Genomic DNA, 20,649 nt, shown 5'->3' with positions numbered 1-20,649 from the left:
AATGTGAATAATAATTCAAATGGAGAAAATAGGGATGCGTTCCAGAGGGCCTCCTAAATATGTTTTATCAGTAATTTATTCACATTTTCATACCAATGTTCATGTTATATTTCATCAATTTAAGGTAATATTCAATGTAATGAACCATAGAAAGTTAACATACTATGGTGTACAGTACTCACCAACAGTGGCAGGTGTGTTCGCTCCGGGTCATGAGTGGTGGTTGTGGTCATCGGGATCATATCAAGCACAGCACGGGGTGAAGGAAGACTCACAGAACTCTTAGAACTGCTGGCAGCAGGAGATGACACCGGTTTGAAGAAAGTGGTGAGGGTTGTTTGTTTGGCAGCATTTTGTTTTTCAGCAAAAATTTGCTTGTAGGGAAGAAGGGTTGACGGCAGGAAATGACTGAAATGCTGACTCCATGCTAAACTTGGGTCCATGTCCATCGCCATTTGTGCCAAATGTTCCGACTTTCACCATTCCCCTGCTGGTAAACTCCCGGGATTTTCAAAATCGTCTGTTGCTTGCAGCATCTGAGACATAGTTGGCCATAAATAAAAACGCCTTGAATGTGGATCACACCTTGGTCGAGTGGTTGAATCAGTGATGTTGTGTTAGGCGGCAGGAAACGCACTGTTATGTTAGGATGAATGCTGTCCAAATGTTTAGGATGGGCTGGCACATTGTCAAGCAACAAAAGAACTTCAAAGCCAAGATTCTGTTCCTGGCATTAGCGTCTCAGAGCTGTGTTACCTTCACCTGATGCTGTGCTGTTTATAATTTCCGACTTTTTTTCAAGTGGTAAAGTGGTTCTCTACCGCTCGGCTGATGGCCCAGGACATGAAATCAGATGCTTAGGAGGCATAGTTAAATATTACAAGCACAAAATCACTGCACCGTAGATAAAACCCAACAAAAGTTTAAGAGCGCAAGATCACACATCCACACCTTGCCAAAACCAATGTGAGACTGGCAGGAGTGAGACTGTGAGGCGTGTGCATGTGACTTGTATTAGCGGGAAAGCAGTTCTTGCGTAACTGAGTTTTGGATGCATATAAGGAGACGTTGGTAGAAATGGGTTTCTCGCACAACTGTGAATCCGCATTGTCTGAAGACAAATATAACGAGGATGTGGTGTAACTAGTTTGTTGGACAAATAGTACTGAAAATAAATTCAAGATAAAAGGAACAAGAAGAGTTAACCCCTCAAGCCCATTCTGCATTTCTTTGTTTTGTCTGTCATTCCATTTGCCCACCTCTGTTCCTTTTCCATTCATTTCTTTCAATGTCACATTTTAAAATAATAGTTGACTAGAATAAAGAGTCCTCTGTCAGGATAAACTTCTAACTTTCTTTGTAATTAATTAATTCCTTTACAGGGCCATTGTTGGGTCATTGGCAAACCTAGACGATGCGATAAAAGACCTACTTATTCAGGTTTATTAATACAAGAAATAGTTGCATCTGTAGTTCCTGTAGGAAAGGGTTAGTTTCAGCCTTCCAACTTTGAGTAGTTATCCATTACTTCTCCTTTCTGTTCCCTGCTGCTCTATTGGCTTTTGAAGTAAATATAAATGCAACATATCTGTCATTTCCTTGTTTTCATTTAACATTTCACAGGACTTACTTTTCTCCAGAATTAACCTCATTTCCAAAGAGTTGCAAACTTCATTTTTTAGTATCTGTTACAAGTTTCCTTTCAAACTATCTGGTGTTCACTGTCTGCTTTATAATCTGTTATTGTTCGTTGTATTTCTCAGTCACCAGGAACAGCACTGGTTTTTGTCTTGCCTTTAAAGTTGCCCTTATTGCCATACTATTTCATGGGTGTTGCTTAGTGTCAGAGCCTTGCTACTCAGTTTCTCTTTCACTTTGTTTAATTTTCTGAATTCTTTTACCTGATGTTCTGTAATTTGATCAGCTCCTATTTGCTTGCCAAAGCAACAGGTACTATCCCGCTGGCTCTTCACGCAACCCTGGAACACCTGGACAGCAAAAATGCATATATCAGGATGCTCTTTATCACGTATAGCTCAGCACTTAACATCATAATTCCCTTAAAACCAATCAGTAAACTCCAAGACCTGGGCCTTATACAATTGGATCCTGGACTTCCTCACTTGCAGACCCCAGCCAGTTTGGATTGGCAAAAAAATCTCCACAATCTCCATCAGCACAGTAGCACCGCTGGGATATGACCTAGCCCTCTGGTCAACTCGCTTTACACCTATGACTGTGTGGCATAAGTACAGCTCCAACACCATATAGAAGTTTGCTGGTGACACCACTGTTGTGGGCTGTATCAAACCTGGTGATGAGTCATCATACAGGAAGAAGATTGAAAACTTGGCTGAGTGGTGTAATAACAACAACCTTTGATTCAATGTCAGTAAAACCAAGGAACTGATAATAGACTTCAGGAGAGGGAAACTAGAACTCCATGAGCCAATAATCATCGGAGGATCAGAGGTGGAGAGGTTCAGTCACTTTAAATTCCTGGGTGTCACTATCTCAGAAGGTCTGACCTGGACCTATATATTATTGCAAAGAAAGCACAACAGAGCCTCTACTTCCTCAAGAATCTGTGGAGGTTCAGCATGTCATCAAAAACCATAGCAAATTTCTGTAGATGTGTGGTGGAAAGTGTGCTGTCTGGTTGCCTTATGGCCTGGAATAGGAACACCAATGTCTTCGTCACCAATGAAATTCCTACAAAAGGTGGTGGATATGGCCCAGTACATCACGGGTAAAACCCTCTCAACTATTGAGCACATCCACATGAAACATTGCCGAAGAAAAGCAGCATCCATTATCAGACATCTTCACTACCCAGTCCATGCCCTTTTTTCGCTGCTGCCATCAGGTAGAAGGCACAGGAGCCTCAGGACTTGTACCACCAAGATCAAGAACAGTTATTACCCCTCAACCATTAATCAGGCTGTTGAACAAAAGGGAATAGCTACGCTCATTTAATGACTCTTTTATATGTTATGCTTGTTATTTACTGCTATTTATTTATATCTGTGTATGCCTAGTTTGTTTACAGTTAATAATGCTTGCAGTTTAAGGTTGCTATTCTACAGATATGCCCACAGAAAAAGAATCTCAGCGTTGTATGTGGTGACATGTATGTCCTCTGATAAAAAATTTTACTTTGAACTTTGAACGTAACTGTTTCGCCCAGTTTATGGTCAACAGGCTGTGTGTCATTGCATGGAAGTTAACCTTCCATAAATTGTGAATTTTAGTCACTGTTGTTTATTTTGTTTAGAAAATTGCAGTGAACTCAATTTTACTGTTAAATATTCATGCAATTCCATTCTGTTTAAGTGTAGATCAAATTGGAGAAAGCATAGCCTTTTTGAATTGCGGATATCAATAGGAGAGAAAATAATATGCTAATCTTTAAAAGTTCTCCAAGGCACAGCAGTGTAACTAGGCTGTTATAAATTAAGCTATAGACAGCATAGTGTTGAAGTGCAAAAGCTTACTGAGATTTTCATATTAATTGCATTTTATACTCATTAGAAAATGTATAAACTAATTAGCCAGTGCTGTTTCAAAGATGTCATTAAGGAATAATATAGTGCATAGATAAAAAAATGAATTGAAATGGATAGCTTCTACAGGCTTTTTAATAATATTTAAGGCACAGTGTATTGAGGGGCATTGTGGTGGCTTAATTAGGCAATAAATTGCTTTGTGTTGAAATCATTTCTTTTCATACAACAGTGTTCATAGTTATCATAGCTTTAGTATAATTTAGACAATTTAAGTACCAGGGAGGATAAATGGTTAGGCAGAATACCAGCCTTCTTTTGAAGTGCGTAGGCTTGAAAGTTGTGATGCTACAAGGATGCAAGTAAGATTTGACCTATTAGATGTAATGTGTGAATTAAATTTGTTTCCATTTAGGACAGATGACTCAGCTCTGTGACCTCATCAACAAGAGTGGAGAGCTGCTGGCTAAAAATCTCTCTCACTTGGATACAGTGCTAGGTGCATTGGATGTACAGGAACATTCTCTGGGAGTTTTGGCAGTATTGTAAGTTTCAAATGACTTTTTGTATAAATTGAGCATAATTGTTTTTATGTAATTAAACTTCGATCCTTGTTCTGGCACCAAAGTGAATTGTTAAGTCTTGGAGGCATTTCTTTACATAAAGGTTGCTAGACACAGTCATTCTGCTTGTCCATTCAAGTAAGTAATATCTTCATAGTGGCTTCTTAGCTGTGTAGTAGGGAATTAGCAGAAGAGGAGATAGTGGCGCAGAGGATAATTCTGATGCTGCATAACTCCAGCAACCCAGGTTTAACTCTAACCTCGGGTTGGAGAATTGTGATATGGTGTTGGATGGGGGTTTTATGTGCAGGTGAGAAAGAATGGGCAAGTTAAAGGAAATAAGACCATAAGATATAGGAGCAGAATTAATCCATTTGGCTCATCAAGTGTGCTCCGCCATTTCGTCATGGCTAATCCAATTTTTCTCTCGGCCTCCCTGTATCCCTTCATGCCCGGACCAAGCCTCTGCCTCAAATTTACATAAAGACTTGGCCCCCACAGCTGCCTGTGACAAAGAATTCCACAGATCCACCACTCTCCAGCTAAAAAAATTCCTCCTCACCTCCGTTCTAAAAGGATGCCCCTTTTGTAAATGTTCATATTTCATCATTCTAAGTAAAATTTGATTGATTTGACATGCCTCCAATGAAAGTCAAATGATGCTTCTTACCATTTTTAATTTTTTTGTTCCACAGGTATGTAAAATTTTCTATGCCCAGTATCCCAGATTTTGAAACATTATTCTCCCAAGTTCAGCTTTTCATTAGCACTTGTAATGGTGAACATATCAGATATGCAACAGACACCTGTAAGTATCTCTATATTCGCATCTATAGTGAATGTTTGCAAAGTAAACGGATGCAACTTTTAACACAGCTCATGCATTTTATTTTTTCTTTTCTAGTTGCGGGTCTTTGTCATCAGTTGACAAATGCTTTGGTAGAAAGAAAACAGGTATTTTTCTAATATTTCATTTTTCAAATTTGTCTCTGGCCTCAAATCAAATTAGGTAGAAATGCTAGAAATATTTTCCTTAGATACTTAGTCTGCTTCATGTTTGACTTTTATGTCTGTATGGTTGGAGATTTGCAAATATTTGTTGCATTTTTGAAGTTGGTTGAAAAGAGCATTGAAAGAGTTATGGTATATGCTACGTTTCATAATAGAACTTGATGGCAATGGGGTGAACTGAGAATTGGCAGAAAAAGTTTAAAAATAATTTCCAGCCAATTCGGGTATTTTGGGCCAAACTATTTTTTTTAAATGTGCTCTGAAGAAAGAGTGGAAAATGGAAATAATTACGTTGGATCCCTCTTTTAGAGTTTGGAGCAAAAGATAAACTGTTGGAAAAATCTCAGCAGGTCAAGCAGCATCTGCAGAGGCACAGAAATGATCAACTAAGAATCTGTGCAGGCTGACTTCTCTACTCTGTGATTCTATTATATAAAGCTTTAGTTTATTTCCCAAGATTTGATGGGTTTGACTGTAGTGGATAAATTATGTTAAGCTTTTTTCAAAATGTTTTTGAAAAAACTATGTACTTATTTTACCTCAGTTCCAGAATTGAGTAGAAGATTTTTTTTAATAGACGCAGATGATTTTTCTGCTTGATGAATTTCAGTGATTTGAGCCATGGGGAATGACTTCTGCCATGTCCATAAATCAGAATGTACAATCTCCATGCACATTAATGTGCCTTCCCTCCCCCAAAGGGATATCATGTAAATGAACTATTCGTAATGCATCCTTCTCATGGAGATTTTCCATGGGAAAATTACATCATTATTCTATTTTTGGATTCTTCTACTTGGATGCCAAGAGTCTAAGTGAAATGAAATATGCATTTATTTGTATTGTATAAAAACAGATAATTTTGGAGTACAGAATGAATAAATACAGCTTATTTGGCTGAACCCCAATTCCCCTGGCATTCAATTGTGATGTAAAGGGCTTATTGTTTTAAATTGTCAAATTTTCTCCAACATTGATTTTGTTTCTCAATGGTTTACATGGTGAATAAAGTGGGTTATTCATACAAAATGTCACATGAAATTCAAATCTGTATTGTATAGTATGTAGTAGCTGAAATAACATTTTGTAGGTTTAAAAATGTTGATTGTTGGCCAGTTTTTCACTCTTCTCCTTGTTGAATGTAGTTCCATTGATACTTTTTCTCTTGCTATCTTCAAAGTTTAAAGTACCGTAAATTCCGGTGTACAAGCTGACCACCCCCCCCCCCCCCCCTCCACTTTCAAGGTTAAAAAAAGTGACTTTTTCATGTTACCTTTATATAAGTCGACCCCTTTTGTAGAGGATTTTAATTTAACCAGAAAGGATCACAAGACCTCACATGCCAGTACTCAACTTTCCCGGATCCAAAACCTGGAAATTTTGTGAACCAGTACCTGCTAAGAAAATAGGCCTATGCGTTGTAGAGCGTTATAAGTGAATTCTTAATCAATAAATCAGGGAGAGAAGTTCTGGATTAGGTTCCCAATGGTAAAGAATCCTCTGAAATGTAACCCCCGTGAAACCATTTAGCACCCATCGTAATCTCGTTAAAACATAACACGGGGTGGCAGGATCAGTACATGTACTCAGTATTGAGTTTGCAACCACCATGTACGAAAGATTAAAACGAATGCAATATGATGCTGGCTTCAAGCTGAAGGTTGTTGATTTTGCTAAAGGGATGAATAATTCTGCAGCTGCTAAAAAGTTTAGTGTAAATGAGAAACGAGTGAGAGAGTGGAGAAAGGCAGAGGACAGACTGAGGGAAATGCTAAAGACAAAATGTGCAAACCGCGGGAAAACATGCCAGTGGCCAGAACTGGAAGAAAAAGTTGTTGAGTGGGTGAATCACCAGCGATCGTCTGGATACATTGTTACCAGAGAAATTATTTGGGTTCAAGCATTGAAATGGGCTAAGAAACACCGTGAGGTCAGCGAAAATTTCAAAGTTACGCGAAGTTGGTGCACCCAATTTATGAATATACGTGATCTTGTGTTGAGACAAAAAACAAAGATTGCTCCGAAGTTGCCGAGCAACCTTGAGAATAAGATTATAGCCTTCCAATCATTTGTGATCAAGCATCGAAAGGCACATTCTTACCCGCTGTCATTGATTGGTAACATGGACGAGACACCAATGTTCTTTGATTTTGCTGGCAACTGCACTGTCAAACAGAAGGAGGAGAAAACAGTCCTTGTCAAAACAACTGGACACGAGAAGCACCATTTTACTGTTGTGTTAACATGTATGGCTGATGGGATCAAACTACCACCAATGGTGATTTTTAAGAGGAAAACATTCCCAAAGAAAGAAAAATACTCGTGGGGTGTTTACGTTCAAGAACACGGCTGGATGGGTTGAAGTGGGTTAAAGAGGTGTGACATCGACATCCCGAAGGCTTCAGGAAGGAAAAGTTGCTACTTGTCTGGGACATGTTCAAAGTGCAGTTGTCAGGTGCGACAAAAACAGCATTGAAAGCTGAAAATACGGATGTTGCAGTCATCCCCGTCTGACGTCTGTGCTCCACCCACTAGATGTAAGTTTAAACAAACCATACAAAGAATTTGTGCATCGACAGTGGAACGAATGGATGATGTCTGGAAATCAGTCATTCACTCCAGTGGGAGATATGAGGGCCGCATCTCTAGCTACAGTTTGCGAGTGGGTAGTGCAATCATGGGAGGAAATGAAGGCCGAGTGCATTGTGAAGGCCTTCAAGAAGTGCAGCATCAGCAATGCTTTGGACGGCACTGAAGATCATTTGCTTTGGGAAGAAGATGATGGAGATTTGGCAGCCAGTAAAGCTGCAAATGATGATGTTGAAGCAGAAATTGACAATCCTTACGATGATATGGTGACTGCCGAAGAATGGGACATGATCTTCAGAGAGTCAGACAATGAAGAGTGTGAGAATTTCAAGCTCTGAACGTTTGATGACATAGTGTGTACAAGTAAGTTGAGAAGCAGAATGTGTTTTGTAGGTCTTTTCTTTTGTGTAGATTTCATAAGCATTTGTATTTTCTTTGGTATTTGAGTCAAAAAAGCCAATAAATATGACCTGTCTTCCATGTATTCATTTTTCCAAAGTTGGCACCCTCTGTATAAGCCGACCCCCTAATTTCAGGACCAAAATTTAGGGCCAAATTTTCGGCTTACACACCAGAATTTACAATACATTTATTGTCATTGGACGCATATGTCACCATATACAACACTGAGATTCACTTTTTTGTGAGCGTACTCAATAAATCTATAGAATAATAACCATAACAGAATCAATGAAGGACTGCATCAACTTAGGCATTCAACCAGTATTCAAAAGGCAACACAGTGTGTCAGTACAAATACAAAAAGAAATAAGCAAAAAATACCTAGAACATGAATCCAGTTTGGTTCTATGTGTCAGTGGGTTGGTGTCCTTGAGCATTTTTGCCAAGGCAAGCACATCGAGGCAAATGTCCGCATGCAAATTGGGTTGAGCTATCAATCTAAGTCGCATAACTGATGGTATCAGTGAGAAGTTATGTCTTTAAGTAATGACATGGGTTAAGTGGATACTCGGTAACAAATAATGTTTTTTTTTATAGCCATTGCGGGGCATTAGCATTCTGAAACAGGCCATAGACAAGATGCAAATGAATACTAACCAGCTTACCTCAGTTCATGCTGATCTCTGTCAGGTAAGGTGACTACTTTGTTCATTTTCTCATGTCAAATATTCTTTGTTTTAGGTTAAAAAATGTGCTAGGAAATTCAATTATATCGCATGTAATTTTAGTGTTATAAAATTGAAGTGAAGATTCTTTAGACAACACCTTCCAAACCCACCATCACCTTGAAACCCAAGGGCAGCAAAAGCACTGGAACAGGATCGTGTGGAAGTTGCCCTCCAAACCATACACCATATCACCTTTCCTTCACTATTGCTGGAATTCCCTTCTCAGAAGAATCAGAATAAGATTTATTATCACTGGCATGTGTTGTGAAATTTGTTAACTTAGCAGTAGCAGTTCAATGCAATACATAATATAGAGTGAAAAATAAATTACTATTTATCTATGTTGAATTGATTAAAAATGATGCAAAAACAGAAATAGTGGATGTTAATAAAGTGAAGTAGTGCTCACAGGTTCAATGACCATTTAGGAATTGGATAGCAGAGGGGAAGAAGCTGTTCCTGAATTGCTGGGTGTGTGTCTTCAGGCTTCTGTACCTCCTACGTGATGGTAACAAAAGAGAAAAAGGCATGCCCTGGGTGCTGGGGGCCCTTAATAATGGACACTGTCTTTCTGAGACACCACTCCTTGAAGGTGTCTTGGTACTTTGTAGGCTAGTACCCAAGATGGAGCCATCTAAATTTATGACCCTCTGCAGCTTCTTTCAGTCCTGTGCAGTAGACCCCCCCCCATACCAGACAGTGATGCAGCCTGTCAGAATGCTCTCCACGGTACATCTAAAGAAGTTTTTGAGTGTATTTTTTGACATACCAAATCCCTTCAAACTCCTAATGAAGTATAGTTGCCTTCTTTATAGCTGCATGGATATGTTGGGACCAGGTTAGGTCCTCAGAGATCTTGGCAACCAGGAACTTGAAACTGCTCAATCTCTCCATTTATGATCCCTCTGTGAGGATTGGTATGTGTTCCTTTATCTTATCCTTCCTGAAGTCCACAATCAACTCTTTTGTCTTAACTGACGTTGAGTGCCAGGTTGTTGCTATGACACCACTCCACTAGTTGGCATATCTCGCTTCTGTACACCTTTTCGTCTCCATCTGAGATTCTACCAACAATGATTGTATCATCAGCAAATTTATAGATGTATTTGAGCTATGCCTAGTCATACATTCATGGGTATAGAGAGAGTAGAGCAGTGGGTTAAGCACACACCCCGAGGTGCACCAGCGTTGATTGTCAGCGAGGAGGAGATATTATCACCAATCCATACAGATTGTGATCTTCTGGTTGAGGATCCAAATGCAGAGGGAGGTACAAAGGCCCAGGTTCTGTAACTTATCAATCAGGATTGTAGGAATGATGGTGTTAAATGCTGAGCTATAGTTGATGAACAGTGTCCTGACACAGTTGTTTGTATTGTCCAGGTGTTCTAAGGCCGTGCGAAGAGCTATTGAGATTGTGTCTGCCGTTGACCTATTGTGACGATAGGCAAATTGCAGTGGGTCCAGGTCCTTGCTGAGGCAGGAGTTCAATCTGGTCATGACCATCCTCTCAAAGCATTTCATCACTGTAGATGTGAGTGCTACTGGGCAATAGTCATTAAGGCAGCTCACATCCTTCTTAGCAGTATTTTGGGTATACCCACACCTCAAGGACTGCAGTGGTTCAAGAAGGCAGTTCACCCGCACCTTTTCAAGGGCAACTAATGATCAGCAATTAAGTTTTTACTCAGTCTGTGAAGCCCACATCCCTTGAATGAATTTTAATAAACCATGATAATGACAACTTGGGAGCCATTTTGTATCGCACAACCGAGCTCTTCCTGTTGTGTGTCACTCTTGTGACCCCAAAGTGATTCTTGCTTTTAGTCTGCATGAGATGATGTCACAAGTATTTGACTGACCTTAATCAATCATTTATTTCTGAATACATTCTTTACAATTGCAATTAATACGTAATGCAACCAAACAAGTCTATAGGGTTTTATAAAAGGTTTTATGTGGAGTATTTAATGACTATAGGGATAGAGGGGAATCTGTAGATATAATGTATTTGGATTTCCAGGAAACATTTAGCATGGTACTGCAATAAACGCTCCAGTATTAGATTAAAGCTGGCAGTATTGGGGGGAATGATGATGTTGACTGAAGACTCATTATCACATAGAAGACAAAATTGGAATAAATACTTTCTTTACAGAGTAGAAGGATGTAAGTAATGAAATGATCTGATAATTTTAACCTTCAGTTATTTCCCATCTATATTAATGATTTGGAAGAAGTGCAGAGTGTACGCTATCCATTTTTGCTAATGTTAGGGAGGGGATCTGGCTGCATTGGGGATGTTTGCGGCAAGGTGTAGCAGGGTTGAGTGAGTGGGGAATAAAGTTGGTAAATGAAACTAAATGTAGTCAGGAGAGGTTGCGAATGAGCGAAGTACAGAGAGGTCAGTGTAGTTCAGGTGCAAGAATCATGATGTTAGCAGGGAAATTCAGTAAGTAGATGGTAAAGCATATGGAATAGTGATCTGTATTGGAGTTTAGAAAATTAGAGTACTGTTACAAATGTACTAGGTGTTGGTCACAGCTGCAGTACTATTTACAGATGTGATGGCATTCTGCAAGAAAACATACAATGGATTCCAGTTAATTGGGCCAGCTGCTTATATGCGACAACTCTTAAAGAACAAAAACTAATTGAGAAAATAGCTGGGATTCCCTTTGTTTATGCCACTTAATTGGAACAGGAAATGCTGCTAAACAGTTTCTAACTAGCATCAACCACATGCACATGTGTGGCCATTAGACACTACATAGTGCTTAAAGTGAAGAGTTCTTAAATAGCGTCAGTTGTGTGTGCTTGTGTTATGTTTTCCATTTGGGCTGACGGATGTCAATTCAAATGCAGTGATTTTTGATAATTTTGTTTGTTATTTTGAGTTTAAAAAAAATTTCAGACTCTTGCCAAGATGCCTGGAAAAGATTTGACACTAGCCGTAAAAAAAAAAAATACCCCACATGCAGTGTACATTGGATGAATTCCTCCGTCAATAAGTATTAGGAACTAATACACAGTTTTATAGCAATGTAGTAGTATTCGTAGTTTTCTAATTTGTTCTGTTTTTCAGATAAATACATAATTTGTTCCTCAGTTGAATGATGTTTTTTATATACCATTTTCCTTCACCCCAGCTGTTCCCTACCTGGAAGGGGCTATGACTGATATTTGTAAAGAAAATGGAGCTTATGATGCAAACTATTTCCATGATCTAGCTATTTGGGACAGCCGCTTAATTGAGGCTAAATGTGCTGGTCCCAATGAATCACAATTAACTGGAATCCACTGTACTAGCATCAGTAACATTTCAAAAGATATTGATTAATTCCTAGTTTGAGACTATTTTCATTTAGGGATGATTAAAGTATTTAGAATGAAAGGGTAATCTTTTAAGGTTCTAAGTGGGTATAGCAAAATAAATGTTGATATTCTAACTAGTGGGATGGTTATAGGGTTGGAGAGCATTGAAACAGGCTTCCTATTGTCAATTATGCCTATCTACTAATCCCACTTGCCTATATTGATCCATATCCCTATATCCTTTCTTTCTTTCTTTTTCAATCTTTTTATTATTGTTATTAATAACAAATAAAATTGATACATAGGTAATGGGATTACAAACATACACATTTCAACTGAACATGAAAGAATACATAAGCAATGATTACAGTATAAATGAGTATTCCCAAATCATAAACGATACAATATACAAATAAACAAGGCAAACCTAGGTATATCATAATATATATTAAAAAACAGAAAAAAAGAAAAAGAAAAAAAATTATGCAAAAAAAAACTAATCTAATAACTAATAAAGAAAAAAAAACAAAGAACGAAGAGAAAAAGAAAAAATGGGGAAAAAAGGCTGTTTATAATATCTCACAAAAATACAAAATCATCAGTGTCGTCAACTCCGATCCTCTCAACATATATAAAATCGAAACTGGAAAAACAAATAGACTTGCAACAGGGTCATATTACATCATATGAAAATATTGAATAAATGGTCTCCATATCTTTTCCAATTTAATAGAAGTATCAAATACAACACTTCTAATTTTTTCTAAATTTAAACATAACATAGTTTGAGAAAACCAATGAAATACGGCAGGAGGATTAATTTCTTTCCAATTCAACAAAATAGATCTTCTAGCTATTAATGTAAGAAATGCAATCATTTGACAAGCGGAAGAGGATAAATGGAGTGAGTCGATCATTGGTAAACCAAAAATTGCAGTAATAGGATGAGGTTGTAAATCAATGTTCAATACCGCAGAAATAATATCAAAAATATCTTTCCAATATTTTTTCAAAAGCGGACACGACCAAAACATATGAGTTAAAGATGCTATTTCAGAATGACATCTGTCACAAATAGGATTTATATAGGAATAAAAATGAGCCAATTTATCCTTGGACATATGAGCCCTGTGCACAAATTTAAACTGTATTAATGAATGTTTAGCACATATAGATGATGTATTAACTAATTGAAGAATTTTATCCCAATTCTCAATAGGGATAGTGAGGTTAAGTTCTCTTTCCCAATCATTTTTAGTCTTATAAAAGGGCTCTGAACATATCTTCATAATTATATTGTAAAGTTTTGATATTAGCCCTTTCTGAAAAGGATTTAGTTCAAACAAATTCTCCAAAATACCTGAAGACACAAAATTTGGAAAAGTAGGAAGTACAGTATTTAAGAAATTCCTAATCTGTAAATATCTAAAAAAAATGAAATCTAGGCAAATTATATTTATTAGATAATTGCTCAAAAGACATAAAACAATTATCCAAAAATAAATCGGAAAATCGTAATAATCCTTTAGTCTTCCAACCTGAATAAGCTTGGTCTATAATAGAAGGATAAAAAAAAGCAATTGGATACAATAGGAATACTTAAAACAAACTGAGTCAACCCAAAAAAAATTTCCGAAATTGAAACCATATACGTAAAGTATGTTTAACTATCGGGTTGTCAATTCGTTTTGGCAATTTAGAAAGAGCAAAGGGAAGAGAAGTCCCTAAAATAGAACCCAATGCAAATCCTTGTACAGATTTAATTTCCAAGTTCACCCAATGAGGGCTAAAAGATATTAATCAATATTAACCAATCCTTTAACCAACATATCAAATATCGGATATTAACTGCCCAATAATAAAATCTAAAATTAGGCAATGCCAATCCACCTTCCTTCTTTGCCTTCTGTAAATATATTTTACCTAACCTAGGATTTTTATTCTGCCATATATATGAGGAAATTTTTGAATCAACATTAGCAAAAAAAGATTTCGGAATAAAAATTGGTACCGCTTGAAATATATATTAAAAACTTGGGTAAAATAACCATCTTAATAGCATTAATCCGACCTATCAGAGATAAAGATCGTGGTGACCATTTAGTAAACAAACATTTAATTTGATCAATTAAGGGTAAAAAATTAACCTTAAATAAGTCTTTATAGTTTTTGTGATTTTAATCCCTAAGTAAATAAAAGAGTCATTAACTAATTTAAAAGGTAAATTTCCATAAATTGGAACTATTTTAAGGAAACAATTCATTCTTATTAAGATTTAATTTATACCAGGAAAAATCACTAAATTGAATCAACAATGATAAAACTGCAGGAATGGATTTCTCAGGATCAGAAGTAAATAATAATAAATCATCTGCATATAATGATAACTTGATAATGATATAATGATCAGATAATGATATAATGTATATCTGTCTCACGATTAATGCCAAAAATGTTCTGTGATTCTCTGATAGCAATTGCCAAGGGTTCTAAAGCAATATCAAATAATAATGGACTAAGAGGACAGCCTTGTCTAGTACCCCGAAATAAATGAAAAAAGGGAGATCTTAGATTGTCAGTAAGCACCGAGGCTACTGGAGTATGATATATCAGTTTAATCCAGGAAATGAATATCAGACTAAAATTAAACTTCTCAAGCACATAAAATAAGTATGGCCATTCAACTCTATCAAATGCTTTCTCTGCATCTAATAAAATAACACATTCTGAAGTGCTATGTGAAGGAGTATAAACAATATTCAATAATCTCCTAACATTGAAAAAAGAATAGTGATTTTTAATAAAACCGGTTTGATCTTCCGAAATAATTTGGGGTAATACCTTCTCCAGCCTCGATGCCAGTAACTTGGAAAAGATCTTGGAATCTACATTCAATGAAGATATTGGTCTATAGGATGCACAGTCAGTAGGGTCTTTATCTTTCTTCAGTATTAAAGAAATGGAAGCTCTATAAAAAGATTGTGGCAGATTGCCCAATCTAATTGCTTCTTCAAAAACCCTGCATCACCAAGGAGAAGGAGTAGCGGAAAAATATTTTAAAAATTCTACTGTATACCCATCTGGACCTGGTGCTTTCCCAGAATTCATAGAGGAAATAACCTCTTTAATTTCTGCATCCGTAATAGGAGTTTCTAATATTGAAAGATCATCTGATGATAATTTTGGAAAATACAATTTCCCAAGAAAATCACACATGGTATTACGATCATGAGGGAATTCGGAATGATACAGGGAGGTATAAAAATCTTGAAATGATTTATTTATCTCATCATGGTTAACTGTCAGATCCCCATTCTGCTGACGGATCTTAGTAATTTGACGTTTAACCAAAGCATTCTTCAATTGACTAGCTAACAGTTTACCCGATTTATCACTATGTATATAAAAATCAGATCTGGTTTTCATTAATTGATTTTCAATCGAAGATGTAAGTAATAAACTATGTTCTGTTTGAAGTTCAACCCTTTGTTTGTAAAGCTCCTTGCTAGGAGTAATCGAATATTTCTTGTCAATCTCTTTTAATCTTATCAACCAATAAAAGAGTTTCCTTCTTAATGCGTTTTCTCAGACCAACAGAGTAGGAGATAATCTGTCCACGTATATATGCTTTAAAAGTGTCCCAAAGTGTTCCGCAAGAAATATCATCAGTGGAATTAGTTGAAAAGAAGAAATCGATCTGTTCCTTCATAAATTTAATAAAATCCGGATCTTGCAGTAAGGTAGAATCAAATCGCCATTGTCTAGCACTAGAAGCTGTATCCGTAAATTTAATAGAAAATTTTAATGGAGCATGGTCAGAGGTGGCTATAATATCATAATTACAACCAATTATCGATGGAATAAAACAAGAGTCAATAAATAATCAATTCTCGAGTAGGAATGATAAACGTGAGAAAAATGAAAACTCTTTGTCCTTAGAATGCCGAAATCTCCAAATATCAAAAATTCCATTATCAGTCAAAAAAGAGGTAATACAAGTGGCCGACTTATTAGGTAAAGTCTGAGTAAATATAGATTTGTCCAACAAAGAATTTAAACAACAATTAAAATCACCTCCCATTATTAACTTATATTCATTTAGATTAGGTAGAGAAGTAAATAAGGACTTAAAAAAATCGGGACAATCCACATTTGGAGCATAAACATTAACAATAGCAACCTTTTTGTTAAAAAGTAAGCCAGTAATTAACAAAAATCTACCATTCGGATCCGAAAAGATATCATGTTGGACAAATGCAATAGAGGAGTCAATAAAAATTGAAACTCTCTTTACTTTGGCATTCGAATTCGAATGATAATGATACTGTTGACCCCTCCAAAACCTAAAAAAGCGATAATTGTCCTCTTTCCTCACATGAGTTTCTTGTACAAAAATAATATGAGCATTAAGCCTTTGGAATACTTTGAAAATCTTTTTCCGTTTAATCGGATGATTTAAGCCATTAGTATTCCAAGAGACAAAATTAATGGTCTGAGCCATATTTCTGAAATCAACCCTTTGTTATATAAAGGGTTAACCAAATTATGAACTCATGCACCCGGAAGAGGAACAAAAATAAGGGGCGGACCCGGAAGTGATGACATAGCGGACATTTTTGTAGTTCAAAATCAGCCCAAATGAAAAAAACTAAAAAAAAACTGGTATAAGAAACATAAGATTTAGAAAAAGACCTCCCACCCCCCACCCAAGAGGAGAAAAAAAAACCCACCCCAGCCAGGGATAGGCTGGGAAAAAGGAAAGATGAAACTAAATCTACCCCCATATCAGCAGAAGACAACTCCATATATAAAAGATAACAAAAAAAGATCCACCCAAACTCTAAAGAAATAATAATCACTATACTAAAACCAAACTTCTTAATATAATTAGTCGTAAAAAAAACAAAAAGAATATAATCACTAGTAACTTATAAATCGGGTTAAAAACCCAAACCAACCAAAATAAATTTTAAACTGTGATAAGAGATGCATTATAGGAAGAAGATGAGAGAAAAAAAATGGCGAAATCAAAAAAAAACCAAAAATATTTTAGAGAAGAAACCGCCATCTTAGTAAAAAAAAAATTCACCTTCGAAGGATTAATAATAATAACCAAAGATAAAGTACAGTGGTTGAAGTAAGTAAAATAACAAGATTAGTATGTCAAAACAAAACTTTAACTAGAGTATAAAATATAGAGTAAACCTACACCAATAGCCAGAAACAAAATCTGGTTTTGGAAATAAAAACCATCTTGCAAAATCAAAATCACTCATTTATTAGGGATGAGAATCCGTAGCAGTAGGGAAGTTCTCATTCAGGAAGCTTCTCGCTTCAGATGTAGAAAGGAAAACCCGCCGTGGTGCATTCGGAGGCGATATTCTGAGCTGCACAGGTTTTAGATTTTTCTCATAACATTCAGACATCAGAGGTTTAAAAAGAAGCCTTGCCTTCATTACTTCTGGACTAAAATCTTCTGCTAAATGAAAATTGTGATCTTGAAATTTGACCATCCCTACACGCCTAGCCACACGAATAAGTTGCTCTTTAACATGCACATAGTGAAATCAGACAATTACAACCGGTGGTTTAGCTGAAGCACTTGGTGATAGACGCATAATTCTGTGAGCGCGGTCAAGTAACGGAGGACTGTCTGGAAATACAGAAGGGAATGCATCCTTTAAAAGTTGAGCAAAGTACTTCGAAGGGTCCCCTTGTTCAATACCTTCCGGGAGACCAAGTAAACGTAGGTTCTGTCTTCTGGACCGATTCTCAAAGTCGACACTCTTGGCTTTAAGTGTTTCCACTTGTTTAATCATCGAAAGTAAGTTCTGCTCCAGTTTTTCAATTATCAAATCTCGCTTCTGAGCATCCTCTTGCAGAGTTGTGATTAGAACTTGCTGCTGGTTAACTACTAAATCCGTCTTATCCGCATAATCTTGAAAAGCCTTTATATCTTGTTTAAAAGTTTGTCGTTCTTCAAATTTTTCATTTAAAACCTCCAATAACATTTCATAAGTCAATTCAGTGCGCTTAGGATCAGTCTGCTTCTTCCCGTTCCCGTTAGGATTCTTCCCAGGTTCTCGCCCTTTAGATCTAAGAGCCATTTCTTCAAAAATTCCCAATAAAGATAAGTCCAAAAAAGTAGCAAGAATCTTTTGGTGTAGGTAAAAATAAGTTAAATAAGGGTGATCATAGGTTAAAAAAAGTAAAGGTTATTGAGCGAATCTGAAACAGTGCTCACTCCATGAGCGTCACCCGCTGACCCCCCCCATATCCTGTCCAAATGCCTCTTAAATGTTGTTACTATCCCTGTCTCCACCATCTCCTCTGGCAGCAACTACACTTTATGCAGAAACTTACACTATAGGTTCCCCTTTAAATCACCCCCTTGCTCCTTAAGCCTACTCCCCTTGTTTTAAATGATTTCTTATCAATTTCTGTATCTTGTTTCATTTAACAATGGTGAAATTTTTACTTACTATCACAGCGTTCCTCTTCCATGTAAATAGTAAACTTCATGGATATAAACATACGATACTTGATCAGTAGAGAATTTCATACAATCTTGTTACTTCTTTCCAAATAAGCAATCTTAATTTACCTGATGAAACAGTCTACTTTTCAGAATTCTTTTTATGCTTTCAAGTTTAATTAATTTATATAGCCTTTTAGTTCAACAAACAAAATCAGCTCTGTAATTTCTATCTATAATTTAATAAACGAGATTTGGCTTTTGCATTGAAGTTGCTTACGTAGATGAGGTTCTTGGCTCTAAAGTTGAGTAAAAGTTTTTAAAAAATGAAGTTTTTTCTCTTCCTATATATAGCTTTGCCTCCTAGCGAAATGCTTCAACCCTGCTGTTCCCTACCTGGAAGTGGATATGACTGATATTTGTAAAGAAAATGGAGCTTACGATGCAAAGCACTTTTTATGCTATTACTATTACGGTGGTATGATCTATACAGGACTCAAGAATTTCGAGCGGGCTCTATATTTCTATGAACAGGTAAAAATTGATTTAAAATTGATTGCTTCAGAGAAGATATTTTAAAAATAAAGCTGAAAAATTACTGATAGGAATCATCATATTACAATTATTGTAAAATTGCTATGCAACATTTCTGTTACAGTTACAATGGTTGATGGCTAGATAGTGGGTAGATAGTCTTTCTGCTGGTTAAGAGGAGCTTTTTTCTCCAAGCAAATAGACTTGCGGTTCTCAGTGCCTCTCTGACCACTGCTGCTCCACTTGGGGGAGAAGGCATGGGCCAATATTCCTGTGAGTTTACTAGGAATGTTCTCTTAAAAAGAAAAAGAGAATTGGAGTGCCATGGTAGCGTAGTGGTTAGCACGGCACTATTACAGCATGGCATTGGAGTTTGAAGTTCAATTTCAGCATCACCTGTAAGGGATTTGTACGTCCTCCCCGTGGCTGTCAGTGTTTCCTCCCACAGTCCAAAGACTTACTGATTTGTCATTGTAAATTGTCCTGTGATTAGGCTAGTGTTAAATAAGTGGATGTTCTGTGCTGTGTCTCTAAGTAAATAAAGTAAAATATCCATGAAATACTATTTTTGTCCTCTCAGCGATTGCTTATTCCTTTCTATTGATCTTGCCTGACCTGCTGAGTTCCTCCAGCATTTTGTATGTATTACTCTGGATTTCCAGCGTCTTTCATGTCTGTAATGTGGGGTCTATTCTCTCATGCCCTCTGGTGAGGATAGCTAGGATTGTTTGCTGCTCGACCTCTAAGTGAGGGCATTCACAAGTACTGTCTTTTTACTGTAATTTGATAACTGTGCTTGGGCTAATCTTGGTTCTGGCATGGTTATAGTTGAACAGTTTCCCATTCGTCATGTACTGTAGGTAAGTTTTACCCCTGCTGGAAGCAAATTGAAGGTGAGGTGAAACATGTCAAGGAAGATTGAAAAGAAAACTACTGTTGTGGTTTGTCCTTACTCAAGACTGGGACTGGCATTGAAGACAGCGGGGGAAGGCTGTCTTTGACTATATTAATCTGCTTCATTGTTAATTCCAGTTCATGGCTTGACCTACATGTAAATGCTGAAATTAAATTGTTGAAGTACTCTTTAACAAATGGAAGCTTTTTCTCCCCTTCAGGCTATAACAACTCCTGCCATGGCAGTCAGTCACATTATGTTGGAATCTTATAAAAAGTATATACTTGTCTCCTTGATTCTGCATGGAAAGGTTCAGCAATTGCCTAAGTACACATCACAGATAGTGGGAAGATTCATTAAGGTGAGAGCACATTTTTTGGAGGAACCTAACTTTGACTAATGGTTACTGGGAGAATATTTGTTTTAGTAGCAGGGATCTCTTGACAATACATCACATATTTTAGATATCACTTGCTAACTTTCATCCTGGGTGTTTGCAGGTAAATATTGAATACTACAATTCATTTAAGTTGTTTGTTTAAAGTGAAAAATGAAGATTTGTTTGATGTTTACTATTTAGTTTCGGTTGTTTTTTTGAAATCCAACAAAACCAATTCATGATCTAAGTCATAAC

The 20,649-nt window shown here is 36.7% G+C and overlaps 1 protein-coding gene across 1 annotated transcript in view; it reads left to right on the top strand.

The window, feature by feature from the left end:
• cops3 (COP9 signalosome subunit 3) overlaps positions 1 to 20,649 on the top strand; it is a 48,365-nt gene that overhangs the window by 15,698 nt on the left and 12,018 nt on the right. The window contains exons 3-8 of the mRNA XM_059979079.1: positions 3,919 to 4,048; positions 4,762 to 4,874; positions 4,971 to 5,020; positions 8,666 to 8,758; positions 18,941 to 19,120; positions 20,236 to 20,376. Of these exons, the coding sequence (XP_059835062.1) occupies positions 3,919 to 4,048; positions 4,762 to 4,874; positions 4,971 to 5,020; positions 8,666 to 8,758; positions 18,941 to 19,120; positions 20,236 to 20,376 (707 nt within the window). The remainder of the gene's footprint in view (positions 1 to 3,918; positions 4,049 to 4,761; positions 4,875 to 4,970; positions 5,021 to 8,665; positions 8,759 to 18,940; positions 19,121 to 20,235; positions 20,377 to 20,649) is intronic.

The sequence above is a fragment of the Hypanus sabinus genome, chromosome 9 (genome assembly GCF_030144855.1).
Source record: "Hypanus sabinus isolate sHypSab1 chromosome 9, sHypSab1.hap1, whole genome shotgun sequence".
NCBI classification, from domain to species: Eukaryota; Metazoa; Chordata; class Chondrichthyes; order Myliobatiformes; family Dasyatidae; genus Hypanus; species Hypanus sabinus.
Note: the sequence above shows the minus strand (reverse complement) of the source record. Positions and strands in the feature narration are given on the sequence as shown.